The sequence below is a fragment of the Pangasianodon hypophthalmus genome, chromosome 3 (assembly GCF_027358585.1).
Source record: "Pangasianodon hypophthalmus isolate fPanHyp1 chromosome 3, fPanHyp1.pri, whole genome shotgun sequence".
NCBI classification, from domain to species: Eukaryota; Metazoa; Chordata; class Actinopteri; order Siluriformes; family Pangasiidae; genus Pangasianodon; species Pangasianodon hypophthalmus.
The window spans coordinates 21162405-21184813 of NC_069712.1; the positions used below are offsets into that span (position 1 = coordinate 21162405).

The following is a 22409-nucleotide window of genomic DNA, read 5'->3' on the forward strand; positions in this document are numbered from 1 at the left end:
AAGAGTAGTGTTATAAAAATCCTTTGCATGTTTTAATGCTGTGACAGGAAAAATTAGGCGACGCAAGGGGCTGATGCGTGAAATTTTCAGGCGCCTGAAATTCCTACCTGCAAATCTGACTGCATTTAACACAAAGCATTCAAGACAGACAAGAACACACAGAAAAAGCTGGTCGTTGTCTTATCTTTACAGACGGCAGCCACTTCGCCTGTTAGCATTTAGCATGTTAGCACAATTAGAGTAAGTTTGGGTAAATATGTCAAATTGGGGTAACTACTGTACGTCGATTGTGTGCACTGATCTCTTTGATCACTGTAATGTCACACCAAGGCTAATTCATTCTACTGTATAATTGTATATGGCTAGAAAGACAATAGAAACTCTTTAAATCTCAAAATCTAACACTATTTTATATCTATATCAAAGTCATTTGTGATTTTATTATCATACAATACAAAGACAAGTGCTGTTGAACAATGGGCCACCTTGTTTGCTATTTCGGGATAAAATCAAATCAACTTTATCGAATTATCTCCAATATGATTATCAAATAAGATACTGTTTTGTTGGTTGAACCTTGAAGAATAGACCAGCTGTGAAAAAGTGACACGGCCTGAATAGTGCAAAAATAATAGACCATGGGTGCGTCCAATTTCTGTCCCATCCCATCTGGTCTGGGTGTTGCAACTATTAGCCTGAATGTTTTCTCTGGTGTATTTGCAGTGGATTATTCCACCACACTCTGTTTTACAAAACAGGATATAAAAAGAGGGCTTTGCTTTTATAGAATACAGCTACTTATTTTATCACTAAACCGAATCACTGAAAAGCTTTAAAGTAAGTCTAATGACACACAAAGTTTCCACATTGATAATGTTTACTACTATATAACAGATCCAATCAGAGTGTGAATGTAATAACATTGGTTTAGAAAAAGCGATCCTGCATCCAGAGCAGCAGTTTTTCCATTTTAATGACAGCGCGCTCAGCCCTCGGCTTTTTATAAAGCAGCACGTATCCTCTCTGACCACTGAGCCCTATGTGATTCATAATTATGGAGCAGCATCACTTCCTCTGTAGCGCGATGAGATGTGCCTCTGAGCATTTCCTGCTGTAAAATGGGATGTCCAGCTTATTATTACAGGGTTTTTTTTTTCATCTAAAATTATATTCTTCACTAACTACTAGGAATTACAGTGGATCCAAAAGTCTGAGACCACCCTGAAAATCTGGGATTTTTTTTTTTTTGCATTTAAAATTGGAAATATTTAAACCAAAGAACGTAAATGTTCAATATCTTGAATATTTAATATTCAAAATTTGGCACTATTTCTACCAAATTTGTGATATTGACCATGTTAACTGCTTTGTACAAAAGGTCAGATTTTCCTCATGCCTAATCTCTTCTATTGAAGCTTGTGTTCAGATGAAACGCCAATGGATTTGATCTAAAATGGATCATAAGGTTTTGGGCAAACTTGTGGAGTCCATGCCAGCTCGAGTGCACACTGTCATTAAAGCAAAAAGGGGACACACCAAATACTAAGCAACTCTGAAATTCATGCTTCAAAGATTCTACTTTTCACTCAAGTTGTTGTCAAGAATATAATTTGTTGTACTAAATTAGAAAGGAATGCAATATAGAAGCACTGTATACAGTAATTACAGTGAAGCTAATAGGGAAAGTACGTAGCAACAAGAGTGGAAGTCTGGACCAACCGACTGGTTGACTACCACAACACAAAAATAAATATAAATGTTCAGACAGATAAAGCAATCAGTCTTTACAGTGATAGAAAAGGGATTGCAACCTTCTCCAGTAGGCATGTGGAAACGTTTCCATTGTGAGAAAATACTTTACATTGTGAATTGGTGTGCTGTTGGATTTGGTCATGTGTTGCACTAATTTTGTACATTTGTTATGCATCTCCTGTGCACCATATTTAAAGGAGATTTTCACATGAAAAAATGAAGTACCCAGAGAAAAACAAATCTACCTGTATACAACTGAATGGTAAACTACAGCATAGATACCAAAAAGTTCAATGTCAACTCTATTGTGGTTTTTGCTACCTACAGGTCTCTTGTCTCTCTCCCTCCCCAACCTCTTGCCATGTTCATGTCACCACCAATACGAAAGTATGAGGATACCTGACCATCACACCCATATGTGCTTTTTGAACATCTCATTCCAAATTTGGCCCTGACTTTGCTGTTATAATATCCTCCACTCTTCTGGGAAGGCTTTCCACTAGATGTTGGAGCGTGGCTGTGGGGATTTGTGTTCATTCAGCCACAAGAGCATTAATGAGGTCAGGCACTGATGTAGGGTGAGGAGGTCTGGGATGCAGTTGGCATTCCAGTTCATCTCAAAGGTGTTCAGTGGGGTTGAGGTCAGGGCTCTGTTCAGGCCACTAGAGTTCTTCCACTCCAACCTTGGCAAACCATGTCTTCATAGAGCTCACTTTGTGCACAGGGGCATTGTCATGCTGGAACAGGTTTGGGCCCCTTAGTTCCAGTGAAGGAAAATTGTAATGCTACAGCATACAGAGACATCTTATAGTGTATACTTGGGCATTCGTCAGTATCAAGGCAAGTCACTTGGGTTTTATCGCCATTCCTCTATAGAGCTTGAACACGTTGGAACGAAACGTCGTTTCTACAGTAGCATGGTGCAACATATTCAGTACAGTAGTACAGTACACAAGACTACATAAAGTGCAAATATACAACAGTGTGAAACATGTGCAGGACAATAAACACACAGAACAGTATATGCAGAACTATATACCTCGGCACAGCGCCAAAGTATCAGCCATGGAAAGGATACTTTGGTACTTTTGCGGGTAGTTTACTGATCATGAAACAATATTTAACTGGTCAGTTCAGTCTGAAAATGGGTCTTACTAAAATGTGACATTATTTTAAAACAGTGAATTTTATTATTTAATTTCTAGTTAAATACATTGTTTTAAAGGATGCAGAAATGGTGCTATTGTACATCTTTTGTAGGAGACTTGGCAGGCCAGTAAATGTGCTGTGCTGTTCTCAGGGCCATGTGGTATTTCTACATCAGCTCCAAATTTGTTTTCTCAGCTTATTCTACTGTAGTAGATCATCTCGATTTGAGAATCTCTGATATTGCTTGTGTTTTTGTAACAGCTTTGTGTAGGAAAAGTACCAAGGATGTGGAATAAAGGGTCTGTAGATTTGTAGGTCAATTATAGTTACATTCTTTATTAAGGTAACATTGATCATGATATGTTGAAGATTCTTCTGCTAAACAGATCTGTATCTTGTTCTGAGGTATGTGCTGTTAAAATGAATTCTCCAAACCTTTGTGTACAGACAAAGACAGAAATCCTTGAACAGGTCAGCCATTGTTAACTGGTGACACCCAATTTCCCCCCAACAGACTGTAAGCACAAAAAACTGGCATAAAAATAAAGAAATTGCCTTTTCTCTTCTGAACAGTATTTATGTTTGGAACAGGGATGGACCAATCTAAAAACTTCACAATGTGAAGCAGACAGATGGACCCCAGTGCAGATTTTCTAGTGTTAATAAAAACCAATGTAGTAAGTAAAACAAAGGGCTGGACAAATACTGAGAAATGTGAATAGTCAGGTGATCAGCAAACAGGCATAAACTAGACAAGGCTAAATCAGTAAACATGAAGCAGGGTGAGGTGAAGACACAAGGTCAAGACAGGCAGCGGGTAGAGAACACAAGCTTGGACTCCTCACACTTGTAATGCTGGTGTGAGACTCACAGTGTAACACTGTCTGTAGCATGGGACAAAGCACAGGCAGTTGTTAAACAGGGATGATCCATATCAACAATGGATACACGAGCAACGGTTAACACCAGTAATACTGAGACTGAAAACAAGGCTTGAAAAGGCATGATGACATTTGAGGACACTTCGCAAATATGAACAGAAACAACTGAGCATAAATAACCAGACTAATGAACTGAAATCAAGAACCAAAACAAAGGCGCATGACCAAACATAAACCAAGGGGAATTCGTGACATGTTGTGAAGAACGGATTATCGAATGGGCCTACCAGGCACAGCCCAGAGGCACAATCGGCATTGGGGGGGTTAGGGGGGTCTGGGGGTGCTTTTGTGCGTCCATGTCCAGGGGCCCATTGTCTCATAATCCATCCCAGACACAGATGTGACAGTATGATAACCATACAGCCAATTATAGTTTTTCAACATATTATGACATCTTACTGACATTTCATGACATTTCATTTCAGTTAGAAGAGGTCAATGTCAAGAAGAGAGCAATGTCAAGACTGTCTTTGCACATTTGAAATACCTTCATTAAGTTATTTGTTATTTATTTTTGCAGTAATTAGCTAGATATTACTAAAAGTTATTTTCACTTAAAATATTCACATTAGCTCATATTATAGCAAGTTATTTAGTTCAGCTGAAAACCCAGTGAGTTGCTGTTGCACCTAGAATAACTGTTAGCTAGCTCGTTAAAAACTGTATTTAGTGATTCTGCTACTTGGCCTGTAGTTAAAAACCTTTAAGCTCACAGCACCGCTGTGTGTGTGTGTGTGTGTGTGTGTGTGTGTGTGTGTGTGTGTGTCCTCACACTTGCCGGAATAGTCAAGTTTCAGCTTCTGACAAATCTTCTAAGAAGTCCTGGTGTCAGCTTCAGGTTACAAGTGTCTGTGTAGTTATTTTATTTAAGGAGATAAAAGATAACTTTGTGTTAAGTCACATCTGTTGGTTTGCCTTTTGAAAAATGAACATTTTAGAAAATTGTTGGTACACGCTTGGTTCCAGGGCACTTACAGGAAGTTGCACATTCCAAAATCAACATAAATACAATGAATAATGTAGTAGTTTTGAGAATTTTTTAAACATTTCATTTTTATACTTTCACTTGGTAGTAAATTGAAGTAAAATATTACATTCATTTTACAGTAAATTACATTATATTTCTGGAAGCAATATTAATAAACAGTAAAACAGTGTGTTAAATAAACTGTGCTAAAGAGATAGTGAGCTATTATTTATTTATCACACTACATAATAGTTACAGTAATGATTACAGTAAATTCTACAGTTTTGCAAATATTTTAATCATTTTCCAGTGTTGTTAAGCTTTAAACATTCAGAGGTTCATTATAACAATATAGAAACAGTATAGAAAAAAACAAGATTCCTTTTTCATATTATTCCGTTATCGTAACATCACTATCGCAAGTCGTTATTTTACACGTCCCATTAGTTAGTGTGTGAAAAGCGAGTGACACATGGCTGGGTCTTTAATTGTACTAAAGCTCCTGTCCTTTTATCCAGCTTGCAGCCTTTCAGTTAGAAGTCTACTTAGCGATTGGATCAACCTCTCCTTTATGAACCTTCAGCATTAGTATATAAGAGATTCATCTAAAATAAGATAAAGATGGTGCTGTGAGAGAAGAGGGTGGTAATCGGATTCAGGAGCACATTTCTAAAATCGTAATCTTTTTGGGGAGAGAATAAAAGGTGCACGGGGTTTCCTGGTGTAATCATCTGGTAAACATGTGGTAATGACTTGTTTAGAGGGAAGAGTGTGTTTCACTTGGCATTACTGCAGAACAGTGTAACGTGTTAGACCAAGCACAAACCAAATGGCTGTTTCTTCAATTTTGCGAAGCTGCTTGTAGGTTAAATCCTGCCTGGTAAGTGATTCTGATTTGTTTTTGTAGCAAGTGCAATGTTCTCACGTTCTGTGATTATACATACACTAGGACTAGGATGTTTTCATACAGTAGTTTCAGCAGTACAAGGCTTTTCTTTTGCTTGCTTTTCTTTCTGTTCCTGTTGTTTACTAGTTCAAGGAAAACTCCATCCTGAATGACTTGCATATTTATCTTTATAATTATAACAACTCAATGAGAGTTGACTTTTTTAGTTTCATGGACACGTTGGTCTATTTTCACTTTGGTTAACAATTTTCTACAGTTATCCTCAATGCCATTCGACTACCAGCTGATCGAGGCACCATTAGGAATTATCCCTTGTTTCATAGATAGATAGATAGACCGATAGATAGATAGATAGATAGATAGATAGATAGATACATAACTGGATAAAATTTAATAGATAGATAAAATTGAACTGACAGATGGATGGATAGATGGATGGATAGATATATAGATAAAATTGAATTGGATAGATAGATAGATAGATAGATAGATAGATAGTGTACTTTATAGATCCCTGAGGGAAATTTTTTTTGTCACAGATAAAAGATAATTAAAGACACCAAAAACTAGCAAGACACACTTACCTATCTGTAAGTTAATAAGAAAGGTAGATGCATACGGTATTGTGTGGAATAAAGTGTCCAAGTAATAAAGCGACAGTAAATTAATAAATATAATAAAATCAGAACAATAAATAAATGTAGACAAACTATAAATGTATAAATTTAGACAATCATCTCTACCTAAAGAGAGTGATACAGCAGCACTTTAGTCCTTTAGTGTGTCCAGCTTTCTTACCTCCTCATCTGTACACTGTTCAAACAGATACAGGTTCTAAAGCTTCGATATTCGTGCTATTACCAACATCAACGTCATTGTGCTTATCATCTCATAAATCACTAACTAGCCGAGCTGAGTCTCTGTCATCACTCAGCGTAACTGCGTCATATAGCTGCATTGCATCCTGGAACTTTCAATCCAACATTTGCTGTCTTTACTGTGTTTACACTGGATTTCTCATTAATGTGACATTGAACATCACTGGATATTGCTGGACATTTTGTTTTTAGGAGTTAACAGTGAAAGGCTGATCGTTATCCCTTATGTTTGAGTTTGTTGATTTTTGTCTCCTATTAAACGCCATTGTAAGTACGCTAGCAGTGTCCCCCTGTGATGTGCGAGCAGCACACAGCCACCGACTTCTCACAGGAATAACAATAATGCAGCATTAACCAATAACCTAGCACCACAATCACTATGTACATCAGTAATATTTCAATATATACATATTTAACCTGTTTTCCTTAAAAAAAAAAGAGAGTTCCCCTTGTTAATGTAGATGATGTGTAATCATGCAGTTTTGATTGCACAATGTTTCCATCTTTAAAAGAATTGCCTCTGTTGAGGGTAACAGAGGATGGAAAAGTCCTTTGCGAGCATCCTGGGCGGATGTATGGTCAAAACTCACTTTTGTATTTTTGTCATCTCTCCTTTTTTATTTCTCAAGTTAAAAGCTTTTGGGTTTCCTGCAGAACACCAGATTTACTGTAACCTGCTAAACCTCTCGTCTCTGTGATCTTGAGCTCTTATTCTGTGGGCGTGTGTAGAACTAGGGAATAATTTTCGGAATATTCTCAGTAACAGAGGGAAAAGTGTCTTCTGAGTAGAACCATATCCTAAAACTGAAGTATATTTGAGTCAGTTCTTTCCTGAAGATTTCATTCGGCTGCATGTAAGTCATTAATTATAGTATGCAGAATGTCTCCCCTAGGATATGTTGATCCTTTAAGGGAGTGTGTTCGCTGATACAGGCTGGTATTTAGGGGATGTTAGCTGAGCTTTGCAGATATGGATAGTTCATGCAATCCTGCATCACGGTATGAGATCATGGGGACGTGGACAATTTCACAGCTGTTACATCATCTGGAGTAATTTCAGTTATGTGGTACTTTCTGGGGTTTCCATGTAGGTACAAAGTAATTATACTATATTAGATTTGGAGAAAAGTAATTCTGAACCAGAATATTGTTTTGTTGCTTACTTTTGGAGAAGTAATACATATAGTTTATTCTAATGTTTATAAAAGTGATTACTGTCAATCAAACTCACAGTTTCCGGTCATATCATTCCACAGGACAGGTCAGTCAGTGTCTCGTTTCTCTGAAAAGTCGATAGAGACCGAGAGAGGAGTCAGAGCGGATGGAAGGAAGCCTTAGCCACACTTCCTGTTCCCCACAGAGTGCACACAGTCTAAAACAATCTGACTGTTCAGGCTGTGAGAGGGGGAGGATGCACTCTGAGCCAGCATGGCCGAATCACCCTTTCACTCACTGACAAAGCATGTTGCTCCATTGGCAAGAACATGAAGAGCCTGTAGAATGTGTTGCCAATAAAAACAATAAAATACAGTCAAACTTCTCATTCATAATGAGCCTTTAAAAGTAACATGTAAAAGCATCAGCTCTCTAGTTAAAGACTAACTCCTAAATCAGGTCTTAACATTGACTCTCATGAAGCCTGCCAAGATGAATAGTGAATGATTTGCTGGATTAGATGGGTTGTGTCAGAAATGCATGTCTGCTAGGGCAGAGGAAGTTCATTCCAACATTCCCAGTGACTGAAGCTCTTTCATGTGTGTTTAAGGGAATTGTTGGTGTGGTACAGCACCATGAGTCCTCTGCCACGTTGCGCTTGTTCCCAAACTCCTACAGGCGTTTGCTGTCTCTAATGATTTCCCTGCGGTTAGGCAGCTGAATCCTGGGCTCGAGACCTAGTCATCATTATGCAGCTATTTCTTGCTGGCTCCTTTTGAAATATACAGCAAGGGATATTGACAGCCATGTCCTGCCAAACTCACAGTCCTCATGTCCTCAGGCAGCAGATTTCTGTTCAGAGTACGTTCTTCTAAGGGCAAGGGGTTTAGGAGTGATTGAATATGGCATGGACTGGAATTTTGGCAAGGAGCTTATTATATTCAAAACTGTCCAATATGTTATATAAGTAGGTAGCTTGTGATGTTTTTTTGTGTAGTGGTGCTTGTCTGCCTCAAGTGATGACATACAGTATATGGCCAAACATTTGTGGGCACCTGACCATCACATCCATATGTGGGTCTTCCCCAAACTCTCACCACAACGTTAGAAGCACATAATTGTGTCGGATGTCTTTGTATGCTGTAGCATTATAGTTTCCCTTCACTGGAACTAAAAGGCCCAAACCTGTTCCAGCATGACAATACCCCTGTTCACAAAGTGAGCTCCACGAAGACATGGTTTGCTAAGGTTGGTGTGGAAGAACTCGAGTGTCCTGCAAAGAGCCCTGACCTCAACCCCACTGAACACCTTTGGGATGAACTGGAATGCTGACTGTGCACTAGGTCTCCTCAACCTGCATCACTGCCTGACCTCATGAATGCTCTTGTGGCTGAATGGGCACAAATTCCCACAGTCACACTCCAAAATCTACTGCAAAGCCTTCCCAGAAGAGTGGAGGTTATTATAACAGCAAAGGGGGATATTCAGGTGACCACATACTTTTGGCCGTATACAATTCTGTCATGACTGCATTTGCATCAATGGTCCGCATCAAGCTCCACCCATACATTCCTTTTCTTGGTTCCTGAAAATCAGGGGGTACCCAGATTCACTCCAGCAACTTCCGTCCATCCATTTTCTGTACTGCTTATCCTACACAGGGTCGCGGGGAGCCTGGAGCCTATCTCAGGGTACTCGGGGCACAAGGCAGGGGACAGCTTGGACGGGGTGTCAATCCATCACAGGGGACATTTGCACACACACTCACACACCCATTCACACACTATGGAAAATTTACAGCTGCCAATCAGCCTACAAGGGGGAGGGGGAAGAAACCAGAGTACCCAGAGGAAACCCCTGAACCCCCTGAACCCTGTCCCCACTACAGCAACTTGACATTAGAAATAACAACAAAATGTAGAATCACTGATTTGTCATTACCATGTTGTTACGACACTGGAAAAGCACTTAAATTTTAAATTTATTAGTGAAAGCTCCTATGCACTTGCCCAATCCCATGCTATGCTTGCCCAGAAGGCCTGGGCTAAAAAGCTTCCACTAATGTAATTTAACTCAACAGTATCATAAGCTAATGATGCATGACTCTGCATTAATACATGACTATGCATCCTTAGGGGCAAGCAGTTTTATGTATCCATAGCCATCTCTAGTGATGAAGCATACTGTGCTTGTGCCCTCAACAAAAAGGCAGAAAGTCTTCGGCTAACGTTTAAGCTATGAGCTGTGGTGCAAAGACATTATTTGAGTCTGGAAACGCTGGTGACAGTTATATCAACATCCTACTGAACCTGCTTGTCCTCTGGACAACCGTGAATGAAAAACAGATACAGAATTTGCTTGTCCCAGGCACCCAGGCTAGTCATTTGTCCACCCCTGCACTATATGACTCACAATTACGCTCACACTTGCACTTGTTAAAGCAGCAGCATAATTGGAGGTCGAGTTTTGCAGAGGCGCAGATGTAAGGCTCGTAAATCAAAACGGTACGTAACACAGAGTCAGATGTTGTCATAGAATTCCTCCATTAAGCGTTTGTAATCTTACCAAGTGTTAATCAGTCATGGCTGCCTCAAAGTGCTGCATTGTATTCAGTGTGAAAGGGAGTTTGGGTGGTGTGGGGGTGCTGAGGAGCTCTGATCCTGCATGAACAGCCTCAGGGGGGAATGATACTGGGTATAGTGGATTTACTGTGGATCGTGTGTGCGCCATTTTCTTCAGGAACCTTCTATCCAAGCCTTGCAAGCATCCGATTAGAGTTTTGATACAGTGGTGTTTTGACATGATACATTTTTGAGACAACAAAACAGAAGCTGTTCATTTAACATGGCTAATTAAACATTAGTTCTCTGGCCAAGAGAGATAATGTGCACTGGTGTTCAAGGCTGCCATGTCTCAGGAAAACCCTCTGCAAAAGTCAGAAATTGCACAAAAATTGCACCAAAACTATCCCTGAAAAATTTGGGCATTTTTCTTTGCGTTGGAAACAAGTTCACAATGGTGCACATGCATATCTATTTATCTGATTTGTTGTTCAAAACTATCCCAGTTTGGTTGGAAAACCCATAACCCTGGCAACCCTGCTGACATGACTCACAAGGGGGCGTGTCTGAAGCGCAGGGCGCTTTATTTCACATTCTGCTGTTAGTTAGTTGTGCTGGGAAATTCATGCAGATCTCTGTGTCTCAAACATGTTTTTAAATCTTGGAAATGTCCACTTTCCAAATATGTACTTCCTATTCGCCATGATGATTTCTTTACCCCAGATAGAATCAGCCAGGGACTGCTGTCTTAAAGCAGCACAGAGAGAGAGCGTGTTCTTGTGTGTGTTATTAACAGGAGTGTGTTTTTTTTAATCACTGTGGCCTCTCACTGATGATTTGAGATAAAGAGGAAACGACATTTTCAGAGCTGATTTGAAATGCTTTTTATACCCAAGATAATATTGATATAGCCCTATTTATTTGATATTAAGAATGCAGAGAAGCCCATTTATTTTGACTGATTCATAACCACCATTAGGATTTACATACAGATATTTCTGTATGCTCTATGTCTATTCTGCCCCTTAGTTAAATGTTTTTGTATTGTGTGAAATTTGCACCTATCAGAAATGATTTTACTTCAGTTGTAGTTTAGTTGTTTACTCGAGGGAAGAGCTGTGGAGGTAATGTGAGGTCGTCTAGCTGGACACTTTTCAGCTTGTGGGTCAGGAAGCTGTGCGTACATATTTTCCATTTCACAGCTATAGGCTTGGGCAGTTCATTGTGGACTCTTTTTCAGAGTGGGAGCAAAAAAACAGGGATGCTGGGCGGGCAGACGAGAAGCATACGTCACTTCCGGCAGCATCTGCTAGTGATCAGAGTGGGAGTGAAGGAGGGCGTTCAACTCTCTCACTCTCTATCTCTCTCTCTCTCTCTCTCTTTCTCTCTCTCTCTCTCTTGCTTTGCTGCTAAACACAGGAATGTTATGAATCTAACCGATCTCCCTGCCTGCCCGCCCACTCGGCCTGTTTGAAATTTCAAACTTAAACAAGATTGTCTAGCATGCCAGTGGTGAGCTGCTGATACAGAACTGTTTTAATCATATTCACTCTGTTCACACTAAAATTATGGAGTTTGGCTGGAGGCACTGGAGGATCTATTCTTTAAGAGCCATCTGCCTGAACCTTGCAAAAGCATTTATTTATATGATGTGTTGCAAGAACACAACTGTTTATTGAGAGGCTCAGAATTATGATTTTTTTTTAAATACATTTTTGTATGGTTATTCTATTTCTTGTGGGTAGTTTCCTCAAACTGCCCAAAAACATGCAAGTAGGTGGACTGGCTACACTAAATTGCTCCTAGGTGTGAGTGAACGTGTGAATGTGTGTGTGGTGTGTGTGGTGCTCTGTGATTGTCTGACGTTAATCCAGGGAGTATTCCCACCTTGAACCCAGTGTTCTCAGGATATGCTCTGGATCCAGGAACAAGCAATTACTGAAGATGGATCTTCATATTCATATATACTGAGATATTTCTTGGATCTCCACTCCAGATCTTTTGTAACTTCTCTCTCTCTCTCTCTCTCTCTCTCTCTCTCTCGCAGGATGACGTAGGGGCTCAGGCCGGAGACAGAAAGCAGAGATGAGTCTGACATCCTGGTTCCTGGTGAGCAGCGGGGGCACACGCCACCGTCTGCCCCGTGAGATGATTTTTGTGGGGCGTGATGACTGCGAGCTCATGCTGCAGGTTAGCTGAAGCCTTCTGCCTTTTCATATTGTTTGATACCTCCAGGCTTTAGTATTAACAGGCGTTAATCCCCTAACAGCTACTAACCTGCTAAACAGCACCAAACCTGCTATGATATCTATTTGTAATTCACAGTTCCTAATTCATTAAAACATCATACACCATTATATCATCTTACTACGAAAAAGCACAAGTGACTGAATTCATCCATTACAGCAGCTAGGTCACCAGGCTCAGGGCCCCTGTTGTATTTTAGTGTTATTTTTATTTATCACGGTTGGAATGGAAAGAGATGTGTCCCTGAGTTATTCCTGCTGAGTAACCTAACTGGATCAGCGTGACACTCTCAGAGCATGTGTGGCCGTCACAGTGCTGTATTAATAGAAAGTGGGACAAACAGCTCATGGGTTACTTTTAGATACTTTTCGAGGCCCTCTAGTATGAGTGGGTAAACTGCTACACTATCAAACACAGCAGAGACGGGTGCCAATACTGTCATGTGGTTGAAGCAGTGAAATCCAAATTCACAATCCGACAGATGACGCATCACAGCGCTGACAGAGTACACTGAAATAAACAAAACAGTACAGCGCTGCATCCAAAAGCAGTGATATTAACATATAGCCACATTAATCATTTCCTTAGAAAAAATAGAAAAGAGTTATGCAAATAAAAAAACACTTTTATGTACCACATTGTAACTGGGGAGAAATGAATATTGGAATATATAAATGAACTGATTTGTGGTCATATCATTGCACAATGCAATAATTTATTTTTGCCCAGTATTTTGATTTTTTTTTTTATTAGGAGCCAATCCTGGCTCCTAATAAACTGGTATCATGAATTTCAGTTTCCGTCATGTGGAAAGCCATAAGCAATGCTTTGTTTTGGTGGAATGTTTCTTTCCTCTCCTTTTAACTGCCTAGGGATGCTGGGAAAAAATCATTGACTGCCCACTCGTGATTATTTTTTACAAAACACTTAATATACTTGTCACATGGTTTAACCAAGAATGGACTGGATATACAGTATGTAAGAATGTTGCTATTACAGATGATATATCAAATAGATGCAGAATTACTTTAGCAGTAAGATGGTTATTTGCCAATTCTCACACACAAGCAAATTCTCATAGATGCCCACGATTGGCTAGTTTTGCTCTGATTGACAGGGGAGAGAGTCACACCATTCGTCTCACCCAGACAGCATGGCCAATTTTGTTCTCTTGGACTTTCATCCATGGGTGGCTGTGGCATCTTCAGGATCTCCCAACAATAGGATTAATGTTTTTCGGGAACTCTTTTGGCACAATGTAAACTTAAAAGACTACTTTACCTAACATTTCTCATGTGTTTTAATGTTTGCAGTCTCGCAGTGTAGACAAGCAGCACGCCGTGATCAACTATGAGCCAGCAAGTGATGAGCACAAAGTGAAGGACCTGGGGAGCCTTAACGGGGTGAGTAAGATGCTACTAGTCAGTGATAATGAGTTCTCTGTGTATGTTTATATTCTATTAAAGCTACTGATTCAAACCCAGCTCATTTTCACTGCGATATATTGTATCTCATCATACAAAAGTATTTCTGATTCCTGCTTATTTGTTTTCCAAAATACTCTTCAGGGTCTGCGTAAGGATTTGTGTGGTATATGTCATGTGTTATTGTAAGTGTGTCCACCTCCGGCTGAGGTCAGTAGAAGCATTTTGGTGTGACACAGTTCCTCAAACAGGAAGTGTGACTCACCGTTCTGCTTTGGAATTCCTCTTCCTGTCCACTGTTTGTGGCAGGAAACACTGCTGGACAAATGAATTTATGACCCCATAACAACCTTCTTTAGACGTGCTCTCTGGTTTATTCTCTCCGCAAGGGTTCTGCCAGTGTATTTATGTGAGGCGGCTTTTTCTTTAGTATTTCGTGCTTCTTTCGGTTTGGACATTCTACGTTCAGCAAAGAATTATGGACGGATGAAGAGTCATGAATCAGCAGGACAAGATCCTGTACACATCCCCCACTCTGGTCATCCATTACAGCAGAGTGTTTTCCTCCTTTGACTTTTTGATACGTAATAAAGAAACACAGAGGGATAACTTTTGGAGTGGAAGCTTCTAACTCTTCTGATGTTAAAGTGCTTTGTCAGTGAAATTATCTCAGCGTCGCTTCTCAGACTCTGCAGGAAACATCTGATATTTGACACTGAGCAGAATTTAGCTCACACACACACACACACACTCACACACACAGAGACACATGCACATGCGCACACACAGAAGCGCTAAAGACTTTATGGGGTCAGGCTCAGCGTGATGCCATGTTTCAGTTCGAGCATGTCTTGTACAAGGAGCAGCAGTTTGTAGTTGATTTTAACAAAAGTATTTTAAATCTCAGCAAACTCATGTCAGCATTACTTCTGTATGAAATCCAATTGTGGATTTGGTTTAACCTCAGATTGAAAAGGCAAAAGATCCAGCTTAATTTAATAAACAAGAGTAGCCTAATCCCTTTGCCGCTTTGGAGGAGAGGAAAAGCTTTTTTATTGCGGAACCCACAGCATTTCTTGAGACATGCCAAGCTTTATGAGACCTCAGTGAAAGATTCTTTCATCATGATCTAGTTTAGAGCTTGTGAGCAATTTGAGTTTCTACTAGTGCCGAGTGACAGAATGTTTCTCGGAACAGAAAAGAGATATCAAAATAAGAAAAAAAGTTTTCGTCTGTTTTCAGACATTTGTGAACGATGTTCGAATCCAGGAGCAGATGTATATCACTCTGAAGATTGACGATAAGCTAAGATTTGGATATGATATCCTTTTCAAAACACCGGCTGTCTAACATCTGAAACCCGGGTTTAATGTGCGTCACAGTTCTCTCTGTCTTTTGTTGTCTCCGTAGCTTTTGTGTGTGTTTGTATTCGCGTACAGTATCTACATCACTGAATAGAAAGTTCGTCTTCTTCCTTAACCTGTTGCACATACCAACTTGTTCACTGTGGTCCGAGGAGAGCTTCATGTTCCAGAAGAGGCTTTAAAGGTAACGTAACATACATGAGCTCTGTTTAACCGTAAATATGATAACTTTGTGAGGTCTTGGATGTATTATACAAATTAATTCTTCATAGTAAACTGATAGTCCTTTAATCCTAGGAGACTATAATTAAGTTGGGACAACAAATAATGGGTGATATTTACAATAATGTTTCTGTGATTTTTTTTTTTTTTTTAGCATGAGAAGTTCACCAGTCAGCTTCAGCTGGGGAAGAAGCCAGTCTACACCGAGTCGCCCAAAACACCCAAGTCTCCTACAGCCAAGGGCGCAGAGAGCAAAGCTGCCGAGCCCGTCACTGAACCTCCTGCCAAAGTGGTCGAAACCTGCAAGGCAGATGAAAAAATGCCAGGTAGAGATATATAACTGTTATACAGTGTATATGATTATACTGCACCATTCTCCATTTTGACTGGTCAGAATTTGTTGATTGATTTTCTTTAATAGCAACTCTGACAGTAGTTCAGGCTATAATTCAAATCCCACCGTTATATCAATGCGCTTGTACTAATACGTTATCATTTCTATAGTAAAAGCTAATTCACAGGAGCTTCTATAGTGGATGCTCCACAGAAACAAATTAAAAAGCGTGTGATGATATGGTGAAGCTTTCTGAGCAGAGACGTTTAGTTAGCATTTTTTGGAAGGAAGGAGTCTCCAGTGTAACAGTTAAAACTGTAAAACGTTTTCAAACACAGGAGGGTTTTCATGACATAGGACTTTGCTTTTGTTTTTCGGTAACATGACAAGCTGTATTTTGAGAGAGAAAAAAGAGAAGCTGGTTTATAGCTGTTATAACACTGATAACAGGAACGTACTTATTTTGCAGACGTTCCACAACATTACACGTAACTATAAATAGATAAAAGGTACGTCTCATTCTTTAATAAATAAAATATTATAACTGCTGTGGTAAAAGAAATGCTTCGCGACATGCCGTTATGGAATAATAATCAACTTCAAGGTATTAACCGCAGCCCACCACCCTGTCATTTATTAGTTTCCTATAACAGCACACCCCATTGTGTTTTATTCCTTAGATTTACTCCTATAGTTTGAGTTAACATTTGAAAGCTATATAAGATTAAGTGGGAGTAATATATCTAGATCATAATTATGTGTTGTATATTTTTCTGTAGATAAAAGTGATCCATAGAATTACCTCATTCTCTATATTTCCTTTAATCCTACGTGTCTTTCTTTAGATGATTATATTTTATTTTCCATCTTTTAAATGTCTGCTCACTCCATGTCTTACTTATTTGTACACATCTATATCACACTAAGCCTTTCTTCATGGTATAGTAGGAAAATATCAAAGTGCTAGTGAAACTGAATCAGAACTAATTATTATTATTAATTAGATCTGCTCCATTTTATTCCTGCATATGCCAGCCGTCATTACTGGTGATTTTTTCCTCTTAGGTGGTACTGCTTGGGAGTGATCTTTATGGTCTATATACACTATCGGACTTGACCAGTAGTCTCTATTAGTGACTCTTTGCCGTCTCACTCAGGGGTAATGTCCTAGACAGGCATGTGTACAGCCAGACATCAAACTTTACAAGTGCTCGCTTGTACTGTATTTTATTCAAATTACGACAGCATTTACGTGATCATTAGGTAACTAAACTAGGCTTGCTTATAATGGACAATTTCATGTTTAATTTTCTGCACCATTTAATCATGAAATCGGTTCTAAAACAGAAGTTACATCACGTTATTAATGAAATTATGCCTTTAAATTAATCAGGTCATACTCACCACTTGACAACAGTTACATCACTGTTTTTCCTACTTATAATTAATCTAGTGAGCTAATTATTATTATCATCTTCATCATTTATCATTAGCAGTAGGCTGGTTAAGCTTTACTCCGATCTGCAGTGTTTGAAGCATGTGCTTTTGCTATATTTGTGTCTTTTCTTTCTTTCTCAGATTGTTGAGTTGGTTGGTTATAGTAGCTGGTGTTGTAGACATGTGCTGTAACACTTGACGTAACAAAATTTAGATAAGCGTGGAAATACTGTGTGTGTGTGAATCAATATAAAACGGTCTTTAACGGTTTAAAATGGTTTCTTTTCCTCTCAGGGTTATGCCTCAAACATCCTGTAGCTGTAGGTGTACTATAGCAAGGTTTTGAAATTATTACTGTTGATTTATGATCTTATTAAGGTGTAATAATGACTAGGTGTGTCAACCTACTGTATAATGACTAAGAGTAAGCCTACTGTTCATTTGTGAATGATGATGACCTAGAGAAGGACTGCTTTAAGTGTCAAAGTTACAGGCATACTACCTTTCTAGTCTATTTACACATCCGTTTAAAAATATTAATGTTTTTAAACACCATTTGTCTCTTTTTCAATAATTATGCATTTATAATATATATTATGTTTTGCTATTTATGATGTTTCCTTAATTAATTTCAAAAGTTGCCTTTTAAATCAATGCATGATCCAAATCATCTCATTCTAACACCCCGAATAATGACCCTAAGGATTAAACTGTTGAAGTATTTATACCCATTGTAGAGTATAGGGGTATATAATGTACAATGAGTATAAATACTTCAATGCTATTTATACAGTGTGTATGTATAAGTGACCAGGTTAAATTAACTTGACAGATTTAAGTGGGATTCTCAGATACAGGTGTGTAATGTGTAACTGTGTCTACTGTGCGTCTTTCAAGGAATAATGTGTTTCAGTAGACTTTGAACAGGGCCAGTGATATAAGCAGAATGTGATTATGAATGGTGGTATACATTCAATACCTGATGCTAGGCATTATTCAGAGTTCACCACAGTGCTGAATGTTTGTTAGCCATGAAACATAGAACATGGAATTAACACATATAAGGTGATCCGGAAACAAAGTGTTAATTCAGCAGATGGTACTGTGATGTGGAGATTAATGTATAAAGCATAAAACTGACTCTTTGGAACAGGATGTGGTTTAATTAGCCTGTTAAAAAAAACAGCTTGTGTATAGTAGCTTGTCTCTCTTGTATGCTATGACCTTTTGAGAACAGTGCCAGAAATATACAGCGATGACATTTGAATCCGTTTAAAGGCTGGTGTCGTGGGTGTCAGCTCAAATGAAAATTAGTTTTAATATCAAATCAAGCTTGATTTAGGCCACACACTACGCCGAGGCCTCGATTTACTGAAGTTTCGAGTGTATAAAAATATGCAGGCTGAATTATTTATAGGAGGATTTCACAGAAGGATGCAAACAGGGCAGTGCAAATCAATTCATTTTGAACCATCAGTGTAAACCTGAAAGTCAAGAACAGCACTTGCATGCACAAATCAATATTTCTGGAGAGCATGTAATGAATTTGCAGAAAACTGTTTCCACCAGTTAATGACAAAATTATACCATTTACTGAATAATGAGAAAGTTCATTCCTTTAAAGAGTCATTCGTTTTGTTCAGTTGCTGCTGATGGGCTTCAGAGTTACAAACCGTGTGAAATGAAACGTGACAGCCAAAGCACTGTATTTTCATACACATGCACTTACAGGGTTAATGAACACTTGTCGGGTTTATTTTGGTCCAGCTAGACCATTTCTATACATTTCTATAGTGTAAGTCGTATTTGCAACTGTGTGTGTGTGTGTGTGTGTCTAATCTGATCCACACTCCTTGAATCAGTGAATCACAACCTAGATTCTCTTCACTCATTCAGTGGGTCAGTGTTTGATTCAGTGAGTCATTTTTGTCATTGATTCACTCCTCTCTTTCAGCAAATCTTTTCAGTCAGGGAGTTCAGTCAGTGAGCTGAGTTCCATTCAGGATCGCTCAGTTAGAGCTGAATATTTCCAGAATTTCTGCACATGCAATACAATACAATAACACAAAATGCAAATTAGGTGATTAGCTATTTTACACTATTCAAGTTGTTTGTTGTCCACCTTAGCGCAGGTTGCACATGAATTGGTAAATGAATCTGAATACGTCATTTAACTGAACAGATTTAAATGACTCCAGTCACTGAAACTCAAAAATTTCATCTCTAATTTAGACCGAGCCCTTTGAAAAGGTTTACCTTATTAACATGGTGCACACACTCATGTGAAGTTCAGTTCAGCTTCATCTCACCATGCCCTCCTCGTCTAGTTTAATTAACTAACATTTTATATATAACCCTGGGTAATTATGGCACAAGGCTGCAGTAAAGTGCTGGTTGTGTAATTATAGGGCAGTGACAGACCCCACACCCGTAGACACTGTTTTCTTTTTTGGTTGTTTTTGTTGTTTTTTTTTTTTTCAGAAAAAAGGGAAGAGGCGGGTAGCATTTTCCATGTGTTTTTGCCAACTGGTTATTTGTCACCGATAATTGTCAGTGTAGTGCTCCAGATACGCATTGCACCAAACAGGCTCAGTAGTATTCTGCTGCTGATAGTTATAAAAGGAGTTATATAAGATCTAAAAGAAAAATAATTTCAGCTTTATTTTAAGAGGTTCCACAAAAATATGGCATTTACCATTTAGGAATTATAGCCATTTTAAGCACAGTACCTCCATTTTCAGGGGCTCAAAGGTATTTGGACAAAGTGACATAATTGTAAATATAACCATAATTTTAATACATGGATGAATGCTGGAGATGCTTTGCCAGGCCTTCACTGCAGTCACCTTCAGTTGCTGCTTGTTTGTGGGTCTTTCTGCCTTCAGTCTTGCCTTCAGTAAGTGAAAAGCATGCTCTATTGGGTTGAGATCAGTCGACTGACTTGGCCATTGAAGAATATTCCATTTCTTTGCCATCAAAAAGTCTTGAGTTGCTTCCGCAGTATGTTTAGGGTCATTATCCACCTGCACTGTGAAGCGGCGTCCTATCAGATTTGTAGCATTTGGCTGAATGTGAGCAGAGAGTATAGCCCTATACACCTCAGAATTCATCTAGCTACTTCTGTCAGCAGTCGCATCATCAATAAACACCAGTGAGCCTGTTCCATTGGCATCCATACCTGCCTGTGCCATAACACTGCCTCCACCATGTCTGACACATGATGTGGTATACTTTGGATCATGAGCTGTTCCTTTCTTTCGCCATACTTTTCTCTTCCCATCATTCTGGTACAAGTTAATCTTGGTTTCATCAGTCCAAAGAATCTTATTCCAGAACATGGGAGGCTTTTTTAGATGTTTTCTGGCAAAGTCTAATCTGGCTTTCCTGTGCTTGAATGTTACCAGTGGTTTGCACCTTGTTGTAAACCCTCTGTATTTACATTCATGAAGGCGTCTCTTGACTGTAGATTTTGACAATGATACGCCTACTTTCTCCAGAGTATTCTTGACTTCTGTTGATGTTGTGAAGGGGTTTTTCTTCACCAAGGAAAGGATTTTGCAATCATCCACTTAAGTTGTCTTCCGTGGTCTTCCAGGCCTTTTGGTGTTGCTGAGCTCGCCAGTGCATTCCTTCTTTTTAAGAACGTACCAAATTGTTGATTTGGTCACTCTTAAAGTTTTTTCTATCTTTCTGATAGGTCTCTGTTGTTTTTTCATCCTAATGATGGCCTCCTTCACTTGCATTGAGATCTCCTTGGTCTTCATATTGGTAGCTCCAGTCGAACAGCTGCCAAATGCCAACTCAATACCTGATATTAACTCCAGACCTTTTATCTGCTTCACTTGTCTTGAAGTAACGCGGGAATGGACCGCACCTTGTCATATATACATTTATATACACGGTACTGTGCAAAAGTGTTAGGCACCCTATTTTATTACTGATTCAGTACAAAAACATTTTAGATTTCCAAACATTAGTTTTCCAGCACAAAATTAAATGTTACAGAAAAATGATTGTATGTCAGTAAAGAAAGCAGCATATTACATAAGAGACACTTTTCAGACAAAAAAAACATAATGAAGGCTGCTGGGTTTTGCTGCAAAAATAAGAAGCGAGTCTGACAGTCAATGTCTCCAGAAGAACTGTGGCTGCTTCTGCAACATGCTCAGTAACACTTACAGCTCATTTCCTTATAAAACTGCACAAATTGTACCTGAGACTACTATTTGTTTTTAAAGCGAAGGAACGTTACACCAAATACTGACTTTGTTTCATTTATTACTGTTTACTGCTCTTTATAGTATTTTTTTAATGTACGAGCATTTAATTTCATTATTTCTGAAGGCATCATTGCTCTACAGCATTTCTTTGCATGTGCCTAAGACTTTACAGTAATGTATATCCTTTTCTAATAAAACTAAGCTAAAATATATACATTTTTAAATCACAAATTATGCTCGAAAAAGTAGTATGGTACGGTACAACAGTGTGGGGATATCATTAATCTTCAATGACAGTGCAAAATTTGGACCTTTTTTATCCTAAACTGTTGTTAGAAACATTACTACCATACATGAATCATGTAGATGGTGAAGGTTGAAATGTCAAACACAGGAAGAGCACATGAATTCTACAAATTGTTGAACTTATTCTCACCATCTGCTACTGGCTCCATTCCATTTACACTAATAACCTTGTTGAGTGATGTTTTATGTAATTAAAATTCACACTATAACATATGGCCTACTTTTCTCTGCTAAGTGCAAAATATAGGTTAATCATAGTTTCAGCCAGCACAGAATAGTAGCATGATATGTTTTAAATGTGATGCTAATTAAAAGTGATGGACAGAACCTATATTGAATGAGTTGATGAAGTGATGTTTTCTTGTTGTAGGTGATACTGCAGCACTGCACAGAGGAACACCTTTGTATGGACAGCCTTCTTGGTGGGGTGACGGTGATGCTGATGACGAGAACTCATTTAAACAGGAAAATAAAGCAGCAGGGAAAAAACAGGAGACTCCTGGGACAGGTGATACCTCACTTACATTTTCCCACATTGCTTATAG

The 22409-nt window shown here is 38.9% G+C and overlaps 1 protein-coding gene across 19 annotated transcripts in view; it reads left to right on the plus strand.

Annotated features, from left to right (window-relative positions):
• The window catches only part of cep170aa (centrosomal protein 170Aa), a 62488-nt gene that overhangs the window by 11312 nt on the left and 28767 nt on the right, over window positions 1-22409 (plus strand). For all 19 annotated transcript variants that reach the window (XM_053232564.1, XM_026938591.3, XM_026938519.3 and 16 more), the window contains exons 2-7: window positions 12358-12500; window positions 13871-13960; window positions 15224-15302; window positions 15471-15529; window positions 15722-15893; window positions 22235-22372. In XM_053232564.1, coding sequence (XP_053088539.1) covers window positions 12396-12500; window positions 13871-13960; window positions 15224-15302; window positions 15471-15529; window positions 15722-15893; window positions 22235-22372 — 643 coding nt within the window. In that variant the 5' untranslated portion in view covers window positions 12358-12395. The remainder of the gene's footprint in view (window positions 1-12357; window positions 12501-13870; window positions 13961-15223; window positions 15303-15470; window positions 15530-15721; window positions 15894-22234; window positions 22373-22409) is intronic.